General features: G+C 44.9%; 1 protein-coding gene and 1 long non-coding RNA gene across 17 annotated transcripts in view; one reads left to right on the top strand and one right to left on the bottom strand.

The window, feature by feature from the left end:
- The window catches only part of DOCK9 (dedicator of cytokinesis 9), a 336,790-nt gene that overhangs the window by 245,915 nt on the left and 62,947 nt on the right, over positions 1-27,928 (top strand). For all 15 annotated transcript variants that reach the window (XM_049853240.1, XM_049853234.1, XM_049853243.1 and 12 more), the window contains 8 exons: positions 166-249; positions 1,135-1,246; positions 4,806-4,984; positions 5,227-5,340; positions 7,077-7,197; positions 17,982-18,115; positions 20,135-20,249; positions 27,770-27,836. In XM_049853240.1, coding sequence (XP_049709197.1) covers positions 166-249; positions 1,135-1,246; positions 4,806-4,984; positions 5,227-5,340; positions 7,077-7,197; positions 17,982-18,115; positions 20,135-20,249; positions 27,770-27,836 — 926 coding nt within the window. The remainder of the gene's footprint in view (positions 1-165; positions 250-1,134; positions 1,247-4,805; positions 4,985-5,226; positions 5,341-7,076; positions 7,198-17,981; positions 18,116-20,134; positions 20,250-27,769; positions 27,837-27,928) is intronic.
- Positions 243-3,156, bottom strand: LOC126058261 (uncharacterized). 2 transcript variants are annotated; one of them, XR_007513154.1, is made up of 3 exons: positions 2,973-3,156; positions 1,517-1,641; positions 243-997 (listed from the first exon to the last, which is right to left on the bottom strand). It is a non-coding gene; the product is annotated as an uncharacterized LOC126058261 (long non-coding RNA). The 2 variants fall into 2 exon arrangements; XR_007513155.1 differs by having other exon boundaries at positions 243-617.

Genomic DNA, 27,928 nt, shown 5'->3' with positions numbered 1-27,928 from the left:
TGGTTGTACAGCAGAGTGACTGGTATACAGTAGATGTTCAGTCAATGTCAATTGCATGTTTTCATGCCAAAGTATAAACTTATTAACAATAAACATTGATTTGAACCCAACTTTACAAAAGTCTTGGGCCTGAAGTACTTACCTTGGTGGCTTTTTCCTCCACAGAGATGTTTCACCTTCATGGACAGGGGCTTTGTTTTTAAGCAGATCAACAACTACATCAGCTGCTTTGCCCCTGGAGACCCAAAGGTAATACGGACGCTGCACACACTGCCTTTTCTCCCTCGTGTTACCTCTGGAGATCCGCCTGTTTGTCCCGGTGGTTCACGTCAGGATACCCCTGGAGTCTCGGAGGCACAGCTCACCCTCCTCTCTGGGTGACACTAGTGTTTACATTTGTGTTAGTGTTGAGATATTAAACCAGTCGCTGTGGAGTCTATGCCAAATCATGGGGACCCCGTGCATGTCACGGTAGAACTGTGCTTCACAGGGTTTTCAGTGGCTGAGTTTTCAGAAGCAGATCGCCACCGTCTGAGGCGTCTCTGGTTGCGCTTGTACTTCCAACCTTGCCGTTAGCAGCTGAGCGCCTGGTGATCAGCCATTCGCACCAACAGGGTCTGGTGTGAGATAGTAGGGACACATTCACCCCAAATGAGAACTGAACCTACCTGAAATGACTTCTCAGGGGCAAAACTGAAGTATAGGTGTTGTGACTCACAGTTTACTTAACAAGGTAACAGACTTAGCCATGTAGCTTTTCTCTGGTAGAGGTATCTCTTCCGGTCTCTTCCCTTGGGTTTTTTTTTTTTTTTGAAACTTCTTTCTAATTAATTTTCTTATTGTATTGCTTCTCTGTCTATAAATATAAGCTGTCTGAAATCAATTACTGAAGTTGGAAGAGCATAAATAATAAATACGTTAAGAGTCAGTAGAAGACATTGTTTAATAAAATATGTTCTCGCCTTTCAAACAAATTCCTCCAGCCATTCTCGAATCCCTAAAATGGAAAGGAAAATGCAATTCCAAGAGGGTCAGTGAACTAAAGACTGGGTGCCCTTATTCCTCGTAGGTTTTTGAGGGTGCTGAATAAGATAACCAGGGAGATGTTTAATTTATGACTTTTTTTTCCTGCAGACCCTTTTTGAATACAAATTTGAATTTCTCCGTGTGGTGTGCAATCACGAACATTACATTCCTTTGAATTTACCAATGCCATTTGGGAAAGGCCGAATTCAAAGATATCAAGGTAATATGTCTTCCTTTATATTAATCTTTTCATAGAGCCATTTATATTTTATGAGAAAAGAGGATGGATCCAAACATGACATTAGAATTTTAAAAATTTTTTTTCATGAATTGAAAAGTTTTCCTATTACATTTCCATTTTAAAAGGTATTGGTGAAAATGCTATGTGGAGAACTTTTCAGCGAATTTAGCAGACTACAGATTATGCCTATATGACTATTTTTCATTGAAAAATTCCTTTGCTTAAACAATAGAAATCCATTTTACTTACCGTAGTTTATTTTTATTTGTTCCACTTTTTTCTTATAAATTAGCTTTTCTTTCACCAGCTGAGGAGTCACATGACGCTCCTGTAGGTAGGTGTGGGTGCGATGCCAGCTTTCTTGCATTTTCCTCCTTTACAAAGAATGCAAGTGGTTGCCAAGTGCCTACGTGTGCTGCTCGCTCGGGCAGTTCCTAGCTCCCTTGATCCATGTCTACACTCTTGATAAACCAGCGGATTGTTTGCCCTGCAGCTAAGACCTGGCTGTACCATCCTGGGAGGCATCTGGTATGTTTTTCCTGGGGTTACCAGGTCCTCTAGAATGTTTCTTTAAGAAGGAAAAGAAACAAAAAGCCCTGCTTCACCCAAAGAATTCGTCATAGCCATTGTCTATGGTGGTGGCAGACACCTAAATCACAGGCAGCACAGCCTTTTCATCGGCTTTTTATGTTTGCATGTTGAGTCTTTAAACTGTTCTGTGTCCTCTTTTTTAAGCTTGAGCTCATAGCGATTTCTTTGTCTTCACTGAGTAAATAAAATTAACCAAGTTAAGCTAAAGGTCTGTCAAGTAATATCTACTGAGTTCAGAGCGTTGAATGTGCTCAGGATTATTTGTGCTCAAGGAGAGAGAAAGCGGGCAAGATGCCACCAAACTCTTTATAACACCTGATCAACCACCTGTGAAATTCAGAGAAACACGCAGAACTAAGAGGCATGTTTCTCTGCTCCAAAGCAGGCTGCCCCTCCTTTTGAGGAGAGAGAGGGGAGATGAAACCCTGGAGTTGGCATTCCTGTGTTCAGCAAACACCTCCCCAGCACCCACTGTGTGTCAGGAACTGCCCTAGCCTCTGCGATACTGTCATGGACGACGTTGACGAAAACCCCTGGCTGTTTGGCATGAGGAGAATACAGAGCGTATTAGATAGCAATGGGTGCTAAGTAAAGGGGGTATGAGAGGGTGGTGCCAGCTGCCATTGAAGTAGGCTGCCAGGGAAAGCCTCACCGAGAAGCTGACTTTGGGAGAATAGTCTAAAGAAAGTGAGGGCCTGATGGACCGTGTGTGTCTGGGGAGAAAGCTTTCTGGGCCAGGAACAGCGAGACATTCAGAGATCTTGGCTCCAACCCCAGCCTGTTTCTCTGGCCTCAGTCCCCACTATTCCCCATATTTCAGACACACCTGCCTACTCCCAGCTCCTCAGACATGACATGCAAGCAGACTCAGGCCCACCTACGACCCCCCTCGCCCTTAAATAGCCTGTGGGGTCCTCTTCGTCCTTCCTGGCCAGTCACTCAAAAGCTCCTGGGTTGGGCTCCCTCTCCCCAGAACCCAACTGGAGTTACTTGCTCTGTCTCCCTTCCCCCCTCATCCCCACCCTGCACCCCCAAGCCTCACCACCCCCCCCCAACACACACACAGTGAGTTACTGGCCTGCTGTGTTTGGGAATTGTGGCTTTCCCTTTTTACCTGGCAGGTGCAGAGAGCACTGCTTCACCCGAATGGCTGCTCACTGAACGTGTTCATGCCCGTTCTGCCCCCTGGCCTGGCAGGGCCCAGTGATTTATCCTGTAGAGCGGTCTGAAATGAGAACCCCTCAAATGCCCGCAGACTGCAGCCACAGTTTACACAACCTCTTAGGAACTCCCCGGGGTATTTGCAGCAAGAGAGGCTGCCCTTATGAGTGGGCGTGGGCACTACACAAACAGGAGCCAGTCGCTTGCTGTGCAGCAGATTCTGACTCCTGGCAGCCCCATGTGTGTCAGAGCAGGACTGTGCTGCATAGGGCTTTCAGTGGCTAATGTGTAAGAAGTAGATCGCCGGGCCTTTCCTCAGAGGTACCTCTGGGTGGATTTGAACCTCCAGCCTTTGGTTAGCAGCTGAACACGTTAGCCATTTATACCACCCAGGGACTCCATACTGATAAGAATAAATATTACTTTTAAGCATTCACCTTCCTCTCTCCCTTCTTACCTGCTGCTCTGTCTGTGTATCTCTTGCACACACACACACATACACACACACACACGCAGTTAAACCCGTAAATAGTTTTCTTCTAAAGAGTTTATTTGGGTTCAAGCTCTGAACTGTATTTTGGAAGAACTGGGCTTAATAATCGTAAAGAGTAAACATGACCATTCTGGAAAATGAACACTCCCCCTTGCTTCTGCTGAAGGGCTTAATAGGACTTGGATCAGTATTTTGGAGAGCTTTAGACGCAGCTTTCTGATGCAGGGTTCAAGTCGGAGGAGAGATCAGGGAATTGATAGAGGTTCCTTTGCTGATGGGTTCAGTGTAGCAGCTCCAATCGTAGCTACAGTTGACTGCAAACCTGTATGTGGGCTTTAGAGTCTAAATGTTTAGCTGCTTTCTTTTAACCCTTCCTGAGTAGAGTTCATGTTTGCTGCTTTTTCTCCTGAAAGCCTTTTCATTTTGTCATCTAGCTTGTCGATGATTCACTAGTACAGTTCGGTGCTTTGCCTGTCTTAGTTTTAGTTTATATTGCTTTTTCATCAGCCTTTAGAGGTGCAGTAGTATTAAGACTTTTAGAAAATACTGCATTAAATAAGTTCTTCATTCAGCAGGAGCTGAATAGATGATGTGATAACTCTTTAAAAACGCTTTGGATTTTAATGGGAGTATATAGGCATCCAACATCCGTTGCCATCAAGTAGATTGACTGATAGCGACCCTATAGGACAGAGGAGAACTGCCCCACAGGGCTTCCAAGGAGCGGCTGGTGGATTTGAACTGCCCACCTTTTGGTTAGCAGCCGAGCTCTTATGACCAGTAAATGGATACATGGAATTCCTGCAGTAAAAAAAAAAAAAAAAATTTTTTTTTAAAGAACTTGTTAATAGACTGTGTATTTATTTTCTTTCTTTAATTACATACTTGTTATGCAGAAATTACTCCTCTATAATCCTATTAATTAGAACAATAACTTTGTTTTTTTAACTTAACGTCAGTAACAAATTACATTAGTAATGTAACATATGCTGTTCTTGATTATAAAAATTGGTACTAAAACTATTAATTAACTTAATAATTATGTAGAATGCAGGGTGTTCCAAAATCACAAGCCAGTGTGATTACTTGTGTTCAGATTCTGTTCTCACTTTCGAGTTAGGCGTGTCGAGAAGTAGAGCGATTGTCTAGATAACCAACCCTTTCATATTTGAAGCCAAGTCTGATCATTTGCTGGGACACACAGGTTGGGAAGAGTGCAGAAGGGACTTTGGTTTTTATTTTATTCAAACAGTGTCACCTCCACTCTGATGAAAGCAGTCTCTGTCCTTTCAGATCTCCAGCTTGATTACTCGCTAACAGATGAATTCTGCAGAAACCACTTCCTGGTGGGGCTACTGCTGAGGGAGGTGGGGACTGCTCTTCAGGAGTTTAGAGAAGTCCGTCTGATTGCCATCAGCGTGCTCAAGAACCTGCTGATAAAACATTCTTTTGATGACAGATACGCTTCAAGGGTGAGTGGTTCCCAGTGGAAGGAAATAGGAATTAAGAAACATTCTTTATTTTAGGTAATATAAAGAACACAACCAATTGGAAAACTAGTGGTACAGCACTAGGACTTTTCCCAATTTAAGCAATAAAATCAAATGTCCGTCTTTACAAGAAGGATCTAACTAAAGATGATGACCAGTGACAACTCAGGCTGTCATTAAATACTCACAGTTATGGGAAAACTTACAAATTGTCTTTGTTTCAGAGCCATCAAGCAAGGATAGCCACTCTCTACCTACCTCTGTTTGGTCTGCTTATTGAAAATGTCCAGCGGATCAATGTGAGGGATGTGTCACCCTTCCCTGTGAACCCCGGCAGTGTACGTAAGCAGAGTCATGTAGACACATCCTTCCTTTTCGTTTTTGCCAGTGAAACCATAATCACCTGCAGTGCTCCTGATAAACTGCACGTCTGGCTCAGGTGCGACCAGTCAGGACGCTTTTTAAGCTCTTGTTGAAACATGCGTGCTCCCTGATGGGCCAGTATCTTGTAAGATCTCAGCACCTTCATTTGTGCATTCAACAAAAATATATGGGGTGGAGGGGAGACAGAGGCAGAGGCAGAGGGTGGTAAACAAGAGCGTAGCCTGAACCTGTCTGTCATGAAAGCTCAGTTTTCAGCCCAGCTCTGAGGGTGATATACTAAGCAGTCTTGGACAAGCCACCTCTTTGAGCTGTATTTTCTTCCTGTCTGTAAAATCAGCAAGTTCTAGTGAATGTCAGGGATATCAAGTGAGTTACATGAGGTCACACCCTCCAAGAACTGACTGCCTTAATTGATACTGTCTTTTTTTTTGAGCAACCATTTAAAGATGGCATTGGAAATTAAGCTCCCTGAAGGATGACCTCAGGACTTATCTCAAAACTTTTCGGTTGGAGTTTGTTCTAGGTTTTACTCAATCCTTGATTACGTGCTGATTTATCTTGTGATTTGAAAAGATTCTTGCTGTCATCTTACAATTCAGCTTTGTCAGAGCATTATCACTGTCATTTACAGTTTCCATGAATTGCATGAGGCTTTTCAATTATTAAACTAATTTTTAATAAAGTTACTGAGTCCGGCACAACTAGATGGAGCCCAGCTACCACCACTAACTGCTCTGATAGGGATCACAAGAGAAGGTCCTGGACAGAGCTGGAGAAAAATGTAGAACAAAACTCAAACTCACAAAAAAAGACCAGACTTACTGGTCTGACAGAAACTGGAGAAACCCCAAGAGTATGGCCCCCAGACATGTTTTTATCTCAGTACTGAAGTCACCTCCGAGGTTTACCCTTCAGCCAAAGATTAGATAGGCCCTTAAGACAAGACTAAATGGGCACACCAGCCCAGGGGCAAGGACAAGAAGGTAGGAGGGGACAGGAAAGCTGGTAATGGGGAACCAGAAATCGAGAAGGGGAAAGTGACCATGTCATGGAGTTGGCAGCCAATGTCACAAAACAATATCTGTATTAATTATTCCATGAGAAACCAATTTGCTCTGTAAACCTTCATCTAAACCACAATAAAATAAATAAATGAACTCACTACAAAGTGATATCCCAGTTTTGACATATCAACTTCAAAATTAGTATAATTTCTCCACTGATTGGGAGCTCACATGAAGCTTTAAACTTGCGGAGATTTTTATTTGGTACTGCTGTAATTCACTGTTGCTCGTTTGGGAGAGCATCCATGTCCCAGTTAGAGAGACAATGTGAGGCTTTCTGTGAAGGAAAAAATACCCTGAAATAATCTAAACCTAGAATTCAGGATAGGAAAAGATGCAAGAGCAGCTGGGGAAAGAAAAACAATGGCTTTATGGAATGTAAAAAAAAAATTTTTTTTTTTTGAAGCTTGAAATATTCTGTGTCCTCTTCCCTCCTTGCCCTGCTTGGATCCATCTGCCATCTTCCCTCTCCACACATGACAGTGTGGCTGCTTCTCCCACTCAGGCGTTCTTAGCATGTCAGGTTGTTCTGTCTTGTGCTCACATTTACCCTCACACTTCCAAGAACATTTGATGAGTCCTTCTGAATCATCTTTGATTATTTCTTCTTTTTCCCCCTTTGACAGACTGTGAAGGATGAGTCACTTAGCTTGCCAGCTGCGAACCCATTAGTGACACCACAGAAGTCTGGCAACACGTTGGATAACAACCTGCACAAAGATCTCTTTGGTGCTATCTCCGGCATCGGTAATATCTCTTACCTGCTTCTCACTGGGTGAACTCTCAAAGTGCCTTCAATCAGATATTTACCCAATGCCCCAAACTTGTGAATTAGAATTTTAAAACCCAAGTCTCTGCATTGAATATTTTTTCCTTTTTGTGATACTTAAATGACTGAAATTCTTTGATTTACTCTAAAATACCCACAAAAAACCAAACCCACTACCATCGAATCAATTCCAACTTCTAATGAGCCTACAGGACAGAGTAGAGCTGCCCTATAGGGTTTCCAAAGCTGTGAATCTTTATGGAGAAGCCCTGGTGGTACAGTACTAAAGAGTTGTGGCTGCTAACCAAAATCTACCAGCTGCTCCTTGGAAACCCAGTGGGGCAATTCTACTCTGTCCTGTAGGGTCACTATGAGTTGGAATCGACTCGACAGCAGTGGGGAAATCTTTATGGAAGCAGACTGCCATGTCTGTCTCCCGTGGAGCAGCTAGCGTGTTTGAACTGCTAACCTTTTGGTTAGCAGCTGAGCACTTAACCACTGTGCCACCAGGGCTCCTCTAAAACAGAGGTTCCAAAATCCTCATTAATACATAACAGTACATGGTACTGTCTGCTTTTCATTTAACCCTTAAGTTAATTTATCATTTAAATCTTCAAATTGGATTGTCTATGCTTTTAGAAAGGTGGGGATGGAGAGAGGATTCATTTGTGGTGGTAGTGACGTAGATGAAACTTGAGAGGGAAATGCCTGAAGGAGAAAGCGTTTCGTTGTTAGAATCCAATCCTAAAATCAATTTTTTTAAATCTCCTTTCCCCTAGAATATTTTTTCTGTCTGAAATAATGTAAGAGCTTCCCCTGAGGGGGAGGAAAACAGATCGCATAAATAAAAACGGAAACTGAGTCGTTTCTCCATAAGAAAATGCCTGAGAAATGTCCTTATTAGTATTCTGACTAACTGAGCCCCTGTGCCCACTCCTTTGTAAGATAGGGTACAAAAAAATACCTTGACAGAGTTGTCATAGACGTTCCCAGGCATCTTCCGCTTTCATTTCTCACTGTCTTTTCCCAAACTTGGAAGAAATGAAGCATCATGCTCCGCCTAAGAAAGGAGCCCTGCTGGCACAACACCTGAGAGCTCACTACTGTAGGGTTTCTATGAGTCAGAATCAACTCAGTGGCAATGGGTTTGGTTTTGAGTTTTTCTGCTAACTGAAAGATTGGCAGTTCAAACTCATCCAGTGGCTCCACGGGAGAAAGACCTGGAAATCTCCTCCACTAAAGATTACAGCCGAGAAAACCCTACGGGGCAGCTCCATGCTGTCACACGGGATTGCTGTGAGTCAGAATTGACTGGCCAGCAGCTAACACACCACCACCTAGTGCTTAGACTACCCAACAATGGGACCAATTCATGGGGTGGCTTAAAGGGCAGTCCTTTTAATCAGTTCATTCACAGGACTATCCTTCACTTTGAGTTTATCACCTTACCTTCTGTGTTGTTGTTAGTGTACCGTTTCATGTAGGTGATGAGATAGGTGAGTATACAAAATTGGAAACCCCACGCTAACAACCAGATTTATCCTACTGCATCAACCCTTAATTTCATGTCATCCCGGCCTCATTTGGCTCTTGTAAAGACTGAAGGAGTTAATTCATGGAAAACTTGGGGAGCAGAGCCTGACACTTGGTAAACACTTGGTCAGTGTTAGCCGCCGTTGGGAGTGTCCATCTGCCCCTCTCCCAGCCTTCACCCTTCTGTGCCCCTGTGCCTGCCCACCACTTGAGGAGTAGGGAGCGGGCTCTCCTGCAAAAGGTTTTATTTATTTATTTATTTATTTTCTGAGAGAAGTAGTTTAAAGGAATCAGCTCTTTCACAAATATTAGAATAATTGGGGTCCAGTTACATTTTATGGGCTAGTCAGAGCATAAACCTCTTTAGTCTTTTTTTATCCCTACTATATCGTCGATCACATTTAGAATATGGCATGAACTCGGGCTGTGAGGTATAAGCCGTGAGCTAGTATCCACCTCAGAGCACCAGCCTCAGCCTTTCCTGCTGGGGACTTGTTGGTTCGCTTTTCCTTACTGGCTTTCCGGGACACAGGGGCTGGGAGCCTGCTTGTCTGGCCCACCAGCCCCTAAAGGAACACCCGAGACGCACATGTAGCCTCTGACAAGGCAGGCCCCTCACGCACCTCCGCTTTGAAGACTCTCTCCCCTGGCCACATGGAGAGCCAGATTCTGCTCTGCTCTGGCCGTCGCAGGCAAGGTGGCAGGTGCTTCAGCCCCTGCAGGTCCGTGGACTCTGGCTGCTCCACAGGGAATTGTTGATGATACTTTCATTCTCTTGTTTTTACAAACTTGCTCATAGAATTCCGTGATTATTTCTTTAATTTAATTGATTGGGTATTTCAAGATCTTCTATTGCTATTTTTTTTTCTTAATTTTTATTGTGTTTTAAGTGAAAGTTTACAAATCAAGTCAGTCTCTCGTACAAAAATTTATATACACCTTGCTATATATATTCCTAGTTGCTCTCCCTACAATCAAACAGCACACTCCTTCTCTCCACCCTGTATTCTCCGCGTCCATTCAACTAGTTTCTGTCCCCCTCTGCCTTCTCATCTCCCCTCCAGACAGAAGTGGCCCACATAGTCTCATGTGTCTACTTCAGCCAAGAAGCTCACTCCTCACCAGTATCATTTTCTGTCTTATAGTCCAGTCCAGTCCCTGCTGAAGAGTTGGCTTTGGGAATGGTTCCAGTCTTGGGCTAACAGAAGGTCTGGGGACTATAACCTTCAGGGTCCTTCTAGAATCAGTCAGACCATTAAGTCTGGTCTTACGAGAATTTGAGGTCTGCATCCCACTGCTCTCCTGCTCCATCAGGGATCCTCTATTATGATCCCTGTCAGGGCAGTCATCGGTTGTAGCTGGGCACCATCTAGTTCTTCTAATCTCAGGCTGATGTAGTCTTTGGTTTATGTGGCCCTTACTGTCTCTTGGGCCCATAATTACCTTGAATCTTCAATGTTTTTCACCAGTTTTCATTCTCCTTTGCTGCAGGTGGTTTGAGACCAATTGATGCATCTTGGATGGCTGCTTGCTAGTGTTTAAGACCCCAGAAGCCACTCACCAAAGTGGGATGCAGAATGTTTTCTTAATAGATTTTATTATGCCATTTGACTTAGATGCCTCCTGAAACTATGGTCCCCAGACCCCTGTCCCTGCTACTCTGGCCTTCGAAGTTTAAACTATTTCTTGAGTTCTTATAATAGTTGTCTCATACAGTATTTGTCCTTTTGCAACTGACTAATTTCACTCAGCATAATGCCTTCAAGATTCTTCCATGTTATGAAATGTTTACAGATTCATCATTGTTCTTTATCAATGTGTAGTATTCTATTTTGTGAATATAGCATAATTTATTTATCCATTCATTGGTTGTTGGGCACCGTGGTTGCTTCCATCTATTTGCTATTGTAAACACTAGTGCAGTGAACATGGGTGTGCATATATCTGTTCGTATAAAGGCTCTTATTTCTCTAGGATATATTGCAAGGAGTGGGATTGCTGGATCATGTGGTAGTTCTATTTCTAGCTTTTTAAGAAAGTGCCAAATCAATTTCCAAAGTGGTTGTACCATTTGACATTCCCACCAGCAGTGTGTAAGTGTTCCAGTCTCTCCACAACCTCTCTAGCATTTATTTTGTGTTTTTTCGATCAGTGCCAGCCTTGCTGGAGTGAGATAGTATCTCATTGTAGTTTTGATTTGCCCTTCTCTACTGGCTAATGATCGTGACCATTTCTTCATGTATCTGTTAGCTACCTGAATGTCTTCTTTGGTGAAGTGCCTGTTAATATCTTTGCCCATTTTTTAATTGGGTTATTTGTCTTTTTGTTGTTGAGTTTTTGCATATCATGTAGATTTTAGAGATCAGATGCTGACTGGAAATGTCATAGCTAAAAAGTTTTTCCTAGTCTGTAGGAAATCTTATTACTATTTTGGTGAAGTGTTTGGATGAGCATAGGTATTTGATTTTTAGGAGCTCCCAGTTATCTAGTTCTTCTTCTGGTATTTGTGCTTTGTTAGCAATGTTTTGTATACTGTTTATGCCATGCATTATGGCTCCTAGCATTGTTCTTATTTTTTCTTCCATGATTTTTATCGTTTTAGATTTTATATTTAGGTCTTTGATCCATTTTGAGTTAGTTTTTGTCCATGATGTGAGATGGGTCTTGTTTCATTTTTTTTTGTAGATGGATATCCAGTTACGCCAGCACCATTTGTTAAAGAGACTGTCTTTTCCCCATTTAAGTGACTTTGGGCCTTGGTCAAATATCAGCTGCTGATATGTGGGTGGATTTATGCCTGGATTCTCAATTCTGTTCCATTGATCTACGTGTCTGTTGTTGTGCCAGTACAAGGCTGTTTTGACTAGCATGGTGGTATAATAGGTTCTAAAATCAGGTAGTGTGTGGCCTCCCACTTTGTTTTTCTTTTTCAGTAGTGCTTTACTTATCCGGGGCCTCTTTCCCTTCCATATGAAGTTGGTAATTTCTTTCTCCATCTCATTAAAAAATATCTTTGGAATTTGAATCGGAATTGCATTGTATCTATAGATCACTTTTGGTAGCATAGACTTTTTTACAATGTTGAGTCTTCCTATCTATGAGCAAGGTATGTTTTTCCACTTATGTAGGTCTCTTTTGGTTTCTTGCAGTAATGTCTTATAGTTTTCTTGGTATAGGTCTTTTATGTCTCTGGTTAGATTTATCCCTAAGTATTTTATCTTTTGTGGGGCTACTGTATCTGCAGAAGTTTTTGTATGCAGTAGTTCAGGGCACTGGTCTTAATGTCAGACAGATGTGGCTTTGAATCTACACTCCACCGTTCACTCATTGCCGTGGCAAGGAGTTTATTTTCCCCAACCTCTGTGTCTACATCACTAAAGCCAGTGTTGTTACTGTGAGGGGTAAAGAGCTGCTGTGATGTGTACAGTGCTTGGCATGCAGTCAGTGTTTTTTTATTGTTGTAAAAATATAGGTAACACAGCATTTGCTAGTTCAACATTTTTTACATATGCAGTTTCATGAGGCTGATCAATTACATCAGTCAGGTTGTCCAACCATCACCAGTGTCCTTTGCGAAGGTTTTCATCCCCATAAACAAAAGCCCAGTGCTTCTTCCTAAACAGTAATTCCACCGTCCACCCTCCCTGTTGTCCTGGTAACCACTATTAAACTCTGATCTCTCTATATATTTGCTTATTCTAGGTAGTTCATATCAGAGACCATACAATATTTGTCCTTTTGTGACTAACTTCTTACACTCAGCATAATGTTTTCAAGGTTCATCTATGTTGCAGCATATATGAGAATGTCATTTCTCTTTGTGGCTGAGTACTATTGCATATATGTACCAATAATACTCAAACACTAAGTACTCAAACACTATGACCGAAGACCAGGTGAGTTGTGGAATGACATCAAGGACATCATACAGGAAGAAAGCAAAAGGTCATTGAAAAGACAGGAAAGAAAGAAAAGACCAAAATGGATGTCAGAAGAGACCCTGAAAGTTGCTCTTGAATGTAGAGTAGCTAAAGCAAAAGGAAGAAATGATGAAAGAGCTGAACAGAAGATTTCCAAGGGTGGCTCAAGAAGACAAAATATTGTAATGACATGTGCAAAGACCTGAAGATACAAAACCAAAAGGGAAGAACACGATCGGCCTTTCTCAGGCTGAAAGAATTGAATAGAAAATTCAAGCCTCGAGTTGGAATATTGAAGGATTCTACGGAGAAAGTATTAAACGATGCAGGAAGGATTAAAAGAAGATGGAACATACAGAGTAAGTGTTCCAAAAAGAATTAGTTGACATTCAACCATTTCAGGAGGTAGCATGTGATCAAGAACCAATGTACTGAAGGGAGAAGACCAAGCTGTACTGAAGGCATTGGCGAAAAACAAGGCTTCAGGAATTGATGGAATGTCAATTGAAATGTTTCAATAAACGGATGCACTGCTGAAGCATTCACTTATCAATGCCAAGAAATTTGGAAGACAGCTACCTGGCCAACTGACTAGAAGAGATCCATATATGTGCACATTCCAAAGAAAGGTAACCCAACAGAATGCAGATATCATTGAACAATATCATTAATGTCACACACAAGTAAAACTTTGCTGAAGATCTTTCAAAAGCGGTTAACAGTAGTACATTGACAGGGAACTACCAGAAACTCAAGCTGGATTCAGAAGAGAACATGGAACCAGGGATATCATTGCTGATGTCAGATGGATCCTGGCTGAAAGCAGAGAATACCAGGAAGATGTTTACCTGTGTTTTATTGACAATGCAAAGGCATTTGACTATGTGGATCGTAACAAATTATGGATAACATTGTGAAGAATGGGAATTCCAGAACACGTAATCGTGCTCATGAGGAATCTGTACTTAGACCAAGGGCAGCCATTTGAATAATACAAGGAGATACTGCGTGGTTTAAAGTCAGGAAAAGGTGTGCGTCAGGGTTGTATTGTTTCACCATACTTATTCAGTCTGTATGCTGAGCAAATAATCCGAGAGGCTGGACTCTGTGAAGAAGAATGGGCCATCAGTACTGGAGGAAGACTCATTAATAATCTTCAATATGGAGATGACACAAACTTGCTTGCTGAAAGTGAATAAGACTTGAAGCGCTTACTGATGAAGATCAAAGACCACAGCCTTCAGTACGGACTACACCTCAACATAAAAAAAACAAAAATCTTCATAACTGGACTGATAAGCAACATCATGGTAAACGAAGAAAAGAGTGAAGTTTTCTAGGATTTCATTTTACTTGGATCCACAATCAATGCCCACGGAAGCAGCAGTCAAGAAATCAAAGGACACATTGCATTGGGCAAATCTGCTGCAGAAAACCTCTTTAAGGTGTTCAAAAGCAGAGATGTTACTTAAAGGACTAAGATGCGTCCGACCCAAGCCATGCTGTTTTCATTGCCTCATATGCATGTAAAAGCTGAACAGTGAATAAGGAAGACAGAAGAAAAATTGATGGCTTTGAATTGTGGTGTTGGCGAAGAGTATCGAATATACCATGGAGTGTCCGGAGATGGAACAAATGGAATCTGTCTTGGAAGAAGCACAACCAATATGTTCCTTACCAGTGAGGGTGGTGAGATTTTGTCTCATGTCCTTTGGACATGTTATCAGAAGGGACCAGTCCCTGGAGAAGGACATCATACTTGGTGAAGTAGAGGGTCAGCAAAAAAGAGGAAGACCCTTATCCAAATGGATTGACACAGTGGCTGCAACAATGGGCTCAACCATAACAATTGTGAGGATGGCACAGGACTGGCAGTGTTCCGTTATGTTGTACATAGGGTCGCTATGAGTCGAAACCAACTCAATGGCAGCTAACAACAGCAAGTATTATTATTTGATGACCATTATAACAGGCATGGAGCCCTGATGGTACAGTGGTTTAGAGCTATGGCTGCTAACCAAAAAGGTCAGCAGTTCAAATCCAACCAGCCATTCCTTAGAAACCCTATCAGGCAGTTCTGCTCTGTCCTATAGGGTCAGTATGATTTGGAACTGACTTGATGGAACCTAACCTAACAAGCATAGGTCGCTGACGTTATTGACGCTCTGTGACATACTCTCGGAAACCAGCTGGATGAGCCCTGAAGCCCAGGAATCCTTGGGGAATCACAAAGCTCCATCCCCTCTGGCTAGCACCCTGCAGGAAAAGATGTCACAGAAAAGCGGTCAGGACTTTGTGTAAATGATCAGACTAGAATGAACAGATGGTTTCACTATCTGACTCTCTTCTCCAGCTCAGAATTTACCTTGTTTTAGGATTTGGGATTCTTTGGGAACCTAGAAATAAGCCACCAGGTGTCTTTCATAGGATCTGAATGTGACAGGTGGCCTTTGGTTGCTCTGCGTTGGTGGTGGAGTTATGAGAAGTCCTCAAGACTAATTCAGTCCCTTTTTACTTGAATTTCAAGATTCAGTTCAACTTTTCAAAACGATTCCACCACCACAGGCTTATTTATACTCAGGTTTTGTCTGTACTTCCCTGTCTTTAAAGATATAAACCCTCGTTGAATTGGTGTATGTTTTGCTCTGTATAGCCTCAACAACAACAAAATAAATAAAACTGTAAAATAAATATAAATCCTTGTTCCCTTTTAGATTTGCCTTCCGGGGAAGCCCTATGTTTGAACTAGGTTTTCTACCTCTTATCTGGCACCTTTAGGAACCACTTTCTGTCATCAAAGTGTTTCCCGTACTTACCCTTCAAGAATGCTTATCCTTCTTCATCTCCGTTTAGAAGAAATGCCATTTCCATGCATAGGTTTTGTATTTGTTTCTATGTCTTTGAAAATATGATACATGAGGATTTTCTAAAACTGCTTCATTACCTGAATAAAAACTACTCTGAGATTAGGTTAGTTGTTGTGAGCCGTTGAGTAGATTCTGACTCATGAGGACCCCGTCACATATGACAGAGTAGAACTGCCCCATAAGGTTTCCTAGGCTGTGATCTTTACAGGCACAGATCGCCAGGTCTTTTCTCCCACAAAGCAGCTGGGTGGGTTCGAACCACTGATCTTTGGCTTAGTAGCCAAGTGCTTAATCAGTGAGCCACCAGGGCTCCTTTTCAGTTTACTTACATGTTATTTAAGGTTTTTAAAGGTTATGCACTGGGCCAGATATTTTAAATACACGTACACACACACGCATGCACACGCGCACACACACGCACATGCACAGACACACACACACAGCGACATAGCTCTGTTAAGCGTGGTGGTTCTGATTGATTGCATTTCCATCTGTTTGCCTTAGATCAGGACCCTAGTTCTGGAATCAGGCCTAAAACTCTGAGAATTTAGGATCTAGTTTTCCTTTACCGAGGACCCCTTTTTCCTAAGTTCTGTGTTACACATCGAGTATGAATTATGGTCCTATTACCAGGATTATAATTGGGTTATAACGCTGTTTCTAACCTGTCCCGCAGTGTCCACCCCACCACCGTCAGCCTGTGGTCGACAGTAAGGCCCAGGGGTTTGCCTGTTCCCCGGCTCTTCTTTTCTTGATCTTAAATTGACGCCCGTGCACTGAATCTGCTTCAGGGATGGCAGTAGATATAAATGTGAGTGCTAGGTAGGGTGTGGCAAGTCTCCCTCTGAGGTTAAAGACTTCTTGCCGTTGCCTGAGAAATGATAAATTTATGTTATTATCCATCAAATAAAAATGAAACGATGGAGTGACTTAAAAAGATACTTTTGGTGTGACCTAGAGCGAGTCATATAATTTATTTTTTAGAGTGGAAGCCCGGAGTGCTTGTTTCAGTCCATGGCAGCTGCGTTGCCTACTGGAATCCAAAAAGGGACCAGCCTGTTGTGCAGTTCCGGCTGAGCGCGCCTTCAGCTGGGGTAGGGTAGGCCGTGCTTACAGCTTGCTGAGCCAGTGCCAGAAGGTTCCTTGTGCTGTTTGTAAAAACAGCCAGGCCCTTCAGCTGCAGGCATGCCTCTTCTGGCTCAGCACAGAGTGTACAGTTCTGAAAAGTCATTTTCAATTATGTGATTTACTTAAATCTTATCTGAGCAAGCAGCCGATCTATCAATCTTAAAAAGTTTAATAGTACTGAGATGGGGCTGTTATCTGCCTTCAAGTGCTATTTTTCACGGACGTCACAAATTTTATTTCCAAATTAGATTTCCATTTTGCTCTGAACTGTTTCTTGCAGAGGTTCCCAAATGCTTTCCATTCACAGCACCCTTAGTCATCACAGTAACTTTTCCATGGCTCCCTAAGATGAAAGAAACACCCTACAGTTCTGTTTATTAGGCAGGTAGGTCCAAATAGGAGTGCTGGTAGCGCAGTGGTTAAGAGCTCGGCTGCTAACCAAAAGTAGAACTGCCCCACCCCTTGGAAGCCCTATGGGGCAGTTCTACTCTGTCCTATAGGATTGCTAGGAGTTGGAATCAACTCAAAGGCAAAGGGTTTTTTTTTTTTTTGAGGTCCACATAACTTGGTAAGTACTTATATCCCAGTGACTTAGTAGCCATTTGAAAGGAAAAAATGCACGTAAATTTAAAAAATCTTTTTATTTCAGTCTTAAATAATTATAGTTATTTACTCATTTGATTCATCTGCCTGTTGGGCACTGTGCACCTTCTCAAAGTTTGGAGTCAGATCAGACACCGTCGCCTTCATTTCCTGTCCCACAGTGATTTCGCCCAGCACTTGCCTTTTTTAATTATAGCAGCCGCCAACGACCCAGCTTCATAAAAGCATGATGTCATCAGAAAGAATGTAGCCAGAATCTCACGTTGGAACGGCAGTGTCGACAGATGTCAGTGTCTCTCTTTTCCTTGAAATTGAGAAATATCCCACAGCACCTCTGAGTTGGCAAGGCCACCTCAGCATAGTTTGAGTGCTGTGAATTTATTGTATGGGTTAATTTTTTTATTTGGTTATCGTAGGTGGCTTCATCTTTTTTATTTCTTAAGTCTCCATTCTACACCAGTGTGCGCCCTTCTAGTCTTAGCAATCTCAGTTTTCTAATAAATGAGTTCATGTTTATGTCTTAATGTTTCAGAGTAAAGTTTATCTCTTTATGCCCTAATTCCTTAAAGGTGAGGTAGTTGAACGCACGTCTTGAACCAGCTTCCTAAGAGAAAATACTAAGTGCCATATAAGCCTTTCCCCCTAAAGTCCAGGGCTTATCTTTATGTTCTGTCTTACTAAAGTTATGGTCTTGGCTTCATTCCCTTTCAGCTTCTCCATATACGACTTCAACCCCAAATATCAGTAGTGTAAGGAACGCCGACTCGAGAGGCTCCCTCATAAGCACAGATTCGGGGAACAGCCTTCCAGAAAGGAATAGTGAAAAAACCAACTCCCTGGATAAGGTAATTTGTTTTCAGGTAACTCAAGTGATTCTTTACACTAATGGATTTAACTCAAACATGTTCTGATGTTTAAGTGTGACCTTTTTAAAAACCAAGTCATTTAACCTGGAGTAGATGGTTAGAGTATTATCGAAAGATGGGGCACATTCCTGGATTTCCCTGATCTTGTTTCCAGGATTTCGGATCAGAGTAGCGTTTACCACGGAACGCGTTGCGTTAACGGTTCTGGCAGGTTGGACAGGTAGGGAAAACGAAATGCCACTCACTTAGAACCAGCATAGCCTTTATGCCAGGAGAACACCATTTATGCCACACTTACCTAGGCAAATGTGTGTTACGTCAAAAGTCAACTCCAAAAAAGAGAAGTGATCATGTAGGTGATTCCGGGGATAAAGCTTGATTTGAAATTGCTCAGTTCATGTTGCCCCTCCCCCAGCACACCACCTTCCTATTCAGCCTGTCTTCTTGAAACGACCAAGACTCAGACTGTTAGGAACTTTGTAGGAAACGATAAGGACTTGGGCTTAAACCTGGCATCCATGATAGATTGGTATCATCTTGGGTACCGTTAGGATATTTTAAGCTTCATGTAAGCACACACAACTTCCCAAATTCACCGGTGAATGGGTGACCCATTCAGGGGTGTATTCCTAGTTCTCAGAAGTGGGGGAAGCCTCCTTCCTGCGGCCTCAGGCTTGTTTCCACACCTGTTTCCACAGCTGACACTGACCTGATGATTTGTGGACACAGTTCTGTGGAGGCACGAGCCTCCTGGTTGGCTGTGGGTGATGCCTTTAACTTTCCCCTTGGTCCTGACATGCCTTCCCACGCAGAGGGAGAAGCTGCTCAGAAGGCACTCTGCCTGCGTCCTACGCAGCACCACAGAGGAGGAGGAGAGCTGGCGGCCAGCCAGGAGCCACCGGGTCACTGTGGATTTCTCCCTTCTAACAAACCCATCTTTGCCCGAGGAAGCTCTGCATGCTGCCCCTTCCCTCTCACTGCGAGAAGTACTGAGTTCTCCTCGTGGTCCAGCCCGCTGGGAGGGCGAGGCAACGGGTCTGCTGCAGTTTTGCCACTAATCGCACCTTCATTTCTTCCTTAAAGGAAAATATTGGTGCTCGTTGTTGAGACTGTTTTCTAGGTATGTTTTTTCACTGGCCCACCAACACCTTGACTGAGGCATCTTTTTTTCACTGATCTTTTAGCTTATGGTTTGGCAAAACAAAAAGTTTCTGATTTCAATTGGAAATATAACTTGGAGGATTTTTAAATCTCGTGTGTTTTATCACAACTGGAGATTCTTGTTCTGTTGTTTAAAATGTGAACCTTTAAACCTGTGAACCTATTGCTTGGTGGCAAAACCGCTCTCTCCCTCCGCCCTGAGCTTTCTGACGTTTGCAGTGTTGCGCTAAGCTGATGGTGGCATGACCTCATCCGCTTAGGGTCTTTGGCAGTGCTGTGCTCAGGTGTCCCCAGCTGTTCCTATCGGGTACATGCCGGCTGTTATGGCCCAAGAGTGCCCCGTGATGTCTACTGAATGGCGGTGACTCACCTCCCGGCAATTGTGGTCGATACACAGCAGCATCTTGAACTTTGTATTTGCCGTTTCAGCCACTCATGTTTTCCTGAGGTTATGGTTAGTTCTACGGTATCTTCTGGATCGTCCTTTCTGTGTATGGCCCTAGAGCACATCCCTTTTTGCATGAGGTTTTATTTGGCATTTCAGAACTAAGCTGATAACCAAAACTGTGGTTCTCCAGTTTGAAAGGTTTGTGCCTTCTGGCTTGTCCCTTAGGGAAGTAGGCAAAGAGCACAGGCCAGAGCTCCTGTGAAACGGCACTTGTGTGTGTTCGGGTGAAGGGTGTCTGTACTCTAATGGCTGATAAATTGCTTATGACTTCTACTTTATATGATTTGTCTCAATCCTGAGAGTCCTTCTTTCAGGGGAGAAAAGTGAAGCTGTAATTTTTTTTTTTTTTTTTGTACTTGAAGAGAAAACCACCTGTGTTTCCTTTTCAGCACCAGCAAAGTGGCACTTTGGGAAATGCTGTGGTTCGGTGTGACAAGCTTGACCAGTCTGAGATCAAGAGCCTGTTGATGTGTTTCCTGTACATCCTAAAAAGCATGTCTGATGGTAGGTGGGGATGGAGGTTCCGGTTTTACTTTCCTTCTTGAAGGGTTACAAAGATTCAAAATAATTGTCTCCCTTTTTTTTCTAAAGTGCATGTTCAGTTACTAAATGTACTAGAAGTAGAAGGGGGCAGTGGTGGTTCCGTGGTAGAATTCTCACCGTCCATACAGGAGCCCCGGGCTTGATTCCCAGCCAGCGGACCTCGCATGCAGCACCACCTGTCTATCAGTGGAGGTTTGCACGTTGCTGGGATGCTGGACAGGTTTCAGTGGAGCTTCCAGACTAAGACCTGGGCATCCACTTCCAGAAAATCAGCCAGTGAAAACCCACGGATCACGACGGTTGGCCCGCGTAGTGCTTGGGGCCGCCATGGGTCGGGGGGCCAGCTTGACAGGCAGCTAATTACTAACAACAAGAGTAGAAATAAAAGCCTTAATTTTTGGAGGAAAATACTTCTGTTAATTATTTTATTCTAGAAAATAAGTCTAAAATGTGAATGGGCCTATTTTTTGAGTTCATAGTAAACTTGAACCTACCATGTTGGCTAAAGGGGACAGAAGTAGATAATAGAGATAGGTTTTATGTGTCCAAACAACCTCAGCTTTACTGCAGCTTGCATAACTGTATTGGTCAGTCTCTTACATTAGAAACTGTATTGTCTGGGGACCTACGCATTCCTTCCATTTAGACCGTGTGTGACAGTCCTGGCTTACTCAGAAGGAGGGCAGGCCACTTCAGATTTTCTAATAGAAATAGTGGTGTCATGATAGATTGCTTCTGATTTAGGTTTTGACAATTATATTTTTTAATAGAAATAACCGTCCTGGTGGCACAGTGGTTAAGAGCTTGGCTGCTAACCAAAAGGTCAGCAGTTGGAATCCACCAGCCCCTCCTTGGAAACCATATGGGGCAGTCGCTGTGAGTCAGAATCAACTCAATGGCAATTGGCTATTGATGCTTTGGGGGGGTCCCTGGGTGGTGCAAACAGTTAAATGTTCGACTCCCAGCCCAAAGGTTTGATGGTTCAAACCCATCCAGAAGCACCTTGAAAGACAGGCCTGGTGTTATGCTTCCAAAAGGCCACAGACTTGAAAACCCTACAGAGCAGTTCTACTCTACACACATGGGGCTGCCCTGAGTCAGAATGAACTTGATGGCAATTAATAACAACAAAAATGACAGACTGATGCTTTGTGCATACCACGTAACATTTTTAAGCATGTATGGCAGGAGAGTAGCAATTCTGATGTGTAGCGTAGCCAGTCACATACAGTTTGTCATAGTACAAGGTCAAAGTGCTTATCTCTGTCAAAATTTTGTCTCATTTTTCCTGCAACAAATTATAAGGTAGTATATGAGCTTCATTAGGGTCATTGAATTAAGATGAACTCTTTTGAAAACAAAATCTCGCTTTTTGCAAACCTGAAGGCCTCTTTGGCTGCGGTTCTTCAGTGTCCGTACATGTGGGCATTCAAAATCCGGTGGAAAGGATTTCTGCCTACAAATCATGTTTCTTTTTTGTTTTCCTTCCGTTTCAGCAGCTTTAGCAGCCTGCCCTCGTGGCTCGGGTGTCTGGAACGGCGCACCTGCCCTTGTGGCTTGGGTGTTAGGGACGGTGGACCTGCCCTCGTGGCTCGGGTGTTAGGAATGGCAGCCCCGGCCTTGTGGCTCGGGTGTTAGGGACGGCGGACCTGCCCTCATGACTCGGGTGTCAGGAACGGCGGACCTGCCCTCGTGGCTCGGGTGTCAGGGACGGCGGACCTGCCCTTGTGGCTCGGGTGTCAGGGACGGCGGACCTGCCCTTGTGGCTCGGGTGTCAGGGACGGCGGACCTGCCCTTGTGGCTCGGGTGTTAGGGACGGCGGACCTGCCCTTGTGGCTCGGGTGTTAGGGATGGCAGCCCCGGCCTTGTGGCTCGGGTGTTAGGGACGGCGGGCCTGCCCTCGTGGCTTGGGTGTTAGGGACGGCAGACCTGCCCTTGTGGCTCGGGTGTTAGGAACGGCTGCCCAGGCCTTGTGGCTCGGGTGTTAGGAATGGCAGGCCTGCCCTCGTGACTCGGGTGTTAGGGACGGCAGCCTGCCCTTGTGGCTCGGGTGTTTGGGATGGCGGACCTGCCCTCGTGTCTCAGGTGTTAGGGACGGCAGCCTGCCCTCATGGCTCGGGTGTTAGGGACGGCAGACCTGCCCTTGTGGCTCAGGTGTTAGGGACGGCAGCTTGCCCTTGTGGCTCGGGTGTCAGGGACGGCAGACCTGCCCTTGTGGCTCGGGTGTCAGGGACGGCAGCCCTGCCCTTGTGGCTCGGGTGTTAGGGACGGCGGATCTGCCCTTGTGGCTCGGGTGTTAGGGACGGCGGACCTGCCCTTGTGGCTCAGGTGTTAGGGACGGCAGCCCCGGCCTTGTGGCTGGGGTGTTAGGGACGGCGGACCTGCCCTTGTGGTGCGGGTGTTAGGAATGGCAGCCCTGCCCTTGTGGCTCAGGTGTTAGGGACGGCAGCCCAGGCCTTGTGGCTCGGGTGTTAGGGACGGCGGACCTGCCCTTGTGGCGCGGGTGTTAGGAACGGCTGCCCAGGCCTTGTGGCTCGGGTGTTAGGAATGGCAGGCCTGCCCTCGTGACTCGGGTGTTAGGAAAGGCAGGCCTGCCCTCGTGGCTCGGGTGTTAGAAACGGCAGCCCTGCCCTTGTGGCTCGGGTGTTAGGAACGGCTGCCCAGGCCTTGTGGCTCGGGTGTTAGGAATGGCAGGCCTGCCCTCGTGACTCGGGTGTTAGGAAAGGCAGGCCTGCCCTCGTGGCGCGGGTGTTAGGAATGGCAGCCCTGCCCTTGTGGCTCGGGTGTTAGGGACGGCAGCCCTGCCCTTGTGGCTCGGGTGTTAGGGATGGCTGACCTGCCCTTGTGGCTCAGGTGTTAGGGACGGCAGCCCCGGCCTTGTGGCTCGGGTATTAGGGATGGCGGACCTGCCCTTGTGGCGCGGGTGTTAGGAATGGCAGCCCTGCCCTTGTGGCTCGGGTGTTAGGAACGGCAGCCCCGGCCTTGTGGCTCGGGTGTTAGGGATGGCGGACCTGCCCTTGTGGCGTGGGTGTTAGAAATGGCAGGCCTGCCCTCGTGACTCGGGTGTTAGGAAAGGCAGGCCTGCCCTCCTGGCTCGGGTGTTAGAAACGGCAGCCCTGCCCTTGTGGCTTGGGTGTTAGGAACGGCTGCCCAGGCCTTGTGGCTCGGGTGTTAGGAATGGCAGGCCTGCCCTCGTGACTCGGGTGTTAGGAAAGGCAGGCCTGCCCTCGTGGCTCGGGTGTTAGAAACGGCAGCCCTGCCCTCGTGGCTCGGGTGTTAGGAACGGCTGCCCAGGCCTTGTGGCTCGGGTGTTAGGAATGGCAGGCCTGCCCTCGTGACTCGGGTGTTAGGAAAGGCAGGCCTGCCCTCGTGGCGCGGGTGTTAGGAACGGCAGGCCTGCCCTCGTGGCTCGGGTGTTAGGAACGGCAGCCCTACCCTCGTGGCGCAGGTGTTAGGAATGGCAGGCCTGCCCTCGTGACTCGGGTGTTAGGAACGGCAGCCCTACCCTCGTGGCGCAGGTGTTAGGGACGGCAGCCCCGGCCTTGTGGCTCGGGTATTAGGGATGGCGGACCTGCCCTTGTGGCGCGGGTGTTAGGAATGGCAGCCCTGCCCTTGTGGCTCGGGTGTTAGGAACGGCAGCCCAGGCCTTGTGGCTCGGGTGTTAGGAATGGCAGGCCTGCCCTCGTGACTCGGGTGTTAGGAATGGCAGGCCTGCCCTCGTGGCTCGGGTGTCAGGAACGGCAGGCCTGGCCTTCATGAGCTTAAGTTAATCGTCATTTTATTCTTCTGTCAATTTATTACTTTAAGATACCTATTTTTAAAGAAGAGCAATTAAACAAAACTCTCCTCAAATGATGACCACATACAGAAGTATAGAGCACTTATTTGGATATTTTGAATTATCACATTGAAAGTCTTCCCATTTAAGTCAAAAGTTCTAGATTTTGTCTTAGGACAGTGAATGTTAGCTAGCATTGTAACCCCATCTCTCCTTTGTTTAAAGAATATTTTGTTTTAAATATTGAACATGATACATAACTAGGATGTAACGCCTTTTCAAAGACGAATATACCAGAACTTCCACACCCAAGCAAGAGCTGCCCTTCAGAGTCGGCTGCTTTGAAGGCACCGCACATCTTTTAAAAATGCAACCATCTTTTCAGGACAGTTTCACAAAATCTTTTTTTTTTTTTAATTATTGCCTTCAGGTTACTGATGCTTTCCTTTATGATTAGACTTTTTGTGTGTGTCCTGTTCAAGAAATCGTTACCTGCCCCCAAGGTCATGAAGATACTCTCCTGTATTTTTTTTCTAACATCTCTGTTATTTTACCTTTAGATCTAAAAATCTAGGTGTAATTGATTCCTGTGTGTGGAATGGGTGGGGGAGACATTGCTTCCAGAGATAGTTTACCAGACAAACAACCAGACTTCTCAGATCTGTAGCATTATAGCCACTCTTTGTGGCCTAGCTGCCCATTTATCACACACCCCATGAGCACCTTCTACAGGCCAGGCACCTCGCTCTCTGTCTTCGTGCACCTCCTCCATGCTTCTCAGAGTCTAGGGCTGTGTCCCCCACTCACCTCAGCCACTAGTCTGAGAAAGGTGGTTTAGTGCTGCTCTGTGGGCTCAGTGGTCCCTGGGGCTGGGCTCTGTGATGTGGTGTGGCCATAGGTGTCCTGGGGGCTGGACTCTGTGGTGTGGTGTGGTGTGGCCACAGGTGTCCCTGGGGCTGGACTCTATGTAATGTGCTGTGGCCATAGGTGTCCTGGGGGCTGGACTCTGTGTAGCGTGCTATGGCCACAGGTGCCCTGGGGGCTGGACTCTGTGGTGTGGTGTGGCCACAGGTGTCCCAGGAACTGGATTCTGTGCTGTGGGATATCCACAGGTGTCCCAGGGGCTGGATTCTGTGGCGTGGTGTGGCCACAGGTGTCTGGAGCTGACTCACAAGGCTCTCCAGCTTTCACTTGGCTCTCTGGGTGCTCACCTTACCCGATGACCAGCCAGCCTCAGGTAACCAGAACCTGCTCCTGTGGATTCTAAGCTCAAAGCTCCTAAACAATGGACAATGGATGTTCCCTGACCCACTCATTTCTGGTATAATAGGACAAATAAGGTTTTTAGGGTCAGATGCACTTGAATTTAAAGCCCCATTCAGCCACGATTCTTTAGGGTGGTAATTGGGAGAATTAACTTCTCTTGCCTCAGTTAGCTCATCTGTGAACGGGGAATCTCTCTGTCCTGCTAAGCTTAGCGCCCTGGTGGTACAATGGTAAAGTGCTCCACTTCTACCCAAAAGGTTGGCAATTCGAGCCCACCAGCCACTCCACAGGAGAAGAGACCAGGTGATCTGCTTCCGTAAAGATTACAGCCTGGGGAACCCTATGGGGCAGTTCTGCCCTGTCCTGTAGGTTCGCTAGGAGTTGGAAGTGGCAGTGGGTTTGGTTTTTTCCAAACTTATAAGAAATTATATTTCTAGGAAAAATAAACTAAAATTTAGGTACACTGAATATGGGAGCACTGGTGGTGCAATGGTTGAGTGCTAGGCTGCTAACCAAAAGGTTAGTAGTTCAAACCCACCCAGCAGCTCCACGGGAGAAAAGACCTGGCGATTGGCTCCCATGAAGGTTACGGCCTGGGAAACCCTGTGGGACAGTTCTACCCTGTCCTCTAGGGTCGCCGTGAGTTGGAATCGACTCGAGGACACACAACCACAACATCTGTCTCACAGGGTAATGGCGATGCGTAAATGCCTCAGTGCGTGTGAGAACATGAGGTCGCCTAGCACAGGGCCCGGCGCAGAACAGATCTCAGTAAATACCCCACCTCCTCCCCTGCCTGTGGCTGTTCTTGGCAGTGTAGAGGGGAAGTCGGCACCTCAGCAGACACCCTCTCGACTCTTTGGTACCCTAGTTCCTGTCAGGCCCCAAAGACTAAATTTCTTTTTCCCTGAGAGAAATCTCTTTACCTATTTCTCAACATCATTGTAAAATGTTAAAATGCAGTGTAAACTATTAAATGCGGTAATACCCTTTGTGCAAAACTAAATGGTTGTACCAGAAGAACTAGATGATGCCCAGCTACCAGTACCGACCGTTCTGACCAGGGACGCAGTAGAAGGTCCCAGTTAGAATGGGAGAAAAATGTAGAACAAAACTTCGATTCGTAAAGACCAGATTTAACTGGACTGATAGAGACTGGAGGAACCCCCGAGACTGTCACCCTAAGGCACCCTTTTAACCTGGAATTGAAGCCTCTCCTGGAGGTCACCTTTCAGCCAAGTAATAGATAGGCCTATGAAATAAACAACAACACCAATGAAGAATGTGCTCCTTAGAGCAATCTACAATAAGAAACCAAATGGGCAACATTTGCCCAAAAGCAAAGATGAGAAGGCAAGGAGGGGCAGGAAAACTGGAGGGATGGAAACGGGGCAGGCAGGGTGGAAATGGAGAGAGCGCTGACATGTTGCGGGGATAGTAACCAATGTCACGGAACAATTTGTGTATGAATTGTTGAGTGGGAAACTAATTTGCTATGTAAACTTTCACCTAAAACACAATAAAATGTTAAAAATACTAAATGGCTGAGAGTACACAGAGAGTACGTTTTTAGATGTTAGGTTTAAATATGCCGTGTTGCTCTTGATTAAGAACAGGCGTGAGTTGTTAGCCCTGAGCACATTCCGCCGTAGTATAAGGATGCAGGAGCGAGCTCTCACACACTGCCTGGTTGGAAGACTGTCTGACAAGGCCTGTCAAGAATTTAAATGCTGATATCATTTGACACAACTATTTCCCTCCTAAGAATTTTTCTATTAATATACTCAGAGATACATACAGAGGCCCACATAAAGGAATATTCATTGAAACACAGTTTATAATGATTAGAAGGTGAGGAAAAAAGAACACTAGATGGCAGTCAGTAGGGAACTAGTTAAATCAGTAATGGTACATCCATAGAGTGGAATATTACGCAGCTTGACAAAGTGTGAGGCTGGTCCAAATGTGCTGTCATAGAACTTTCTCCAAGCTGTATCGAATTAAATACCCAAACGGTAAAACGTATAGTAGACATGCCTCCATTTCAGTGTGTGTTAGGAACGGGGTATATATGTGTATATGTATACATGTGTGTATGTATATGTATGTGTATGTATATGTATATGTATTTATACACACACACAAGAATTCTTGACAGATTCCTCTGCTAGAGAGGTTTTCTGTCGTAGAAGAGAGAGCATATTCTTTGAATTTTCTGGTCTATTTAAGAACACATTATGTGTAGATGATGACGTGATAAAATTGAAGGTCACATGTTCAAATGTAGCTTCTTTAAGTTGAATAAGCCTGTTGGGTGTGTTATCCAGTATTAATTAGTGCCCGTGGCCTGTCCTCTTCCCATTGTAATGATAGGCGGCTCTCCATGATATACAAAACATACATCATGATTCTGACCAAATAAATGTTTGTTTTCTAGATGCTTTATTTACCTATTGGAACAAGGCTTCAACATCTGAACTTATGGATTTTTTTACGATATCTGAGTAAGTAGTTTTTTCTTTGTTGCCTTTTGATTCGTTCTGCTGAGTAAGAGTGTGAAGAAGGCTGCCTCACTGAGCTGGGTGTACAGTACTGT

Source organism: Elephas maximus, chromosome 14 (genome assembly GCF_024166365.1).
Source record: "Elephas maximus indicus isolate mEleMax1 chromosome 14, mEleMax1 primary haplotype, whole genome shotgun sequence".
Taxonomy (NCBI): Eukaryota; Metazoa; Chordata; class Mammalia; order Proboscidea; family Elephantidae; genus Elephas; species Elephas maximus.
The sequence above is the reverse complement of the archived record's forward strand: the minus strand, read 5'-3'. Positions and strand labels throughout refer to the sequence as shown.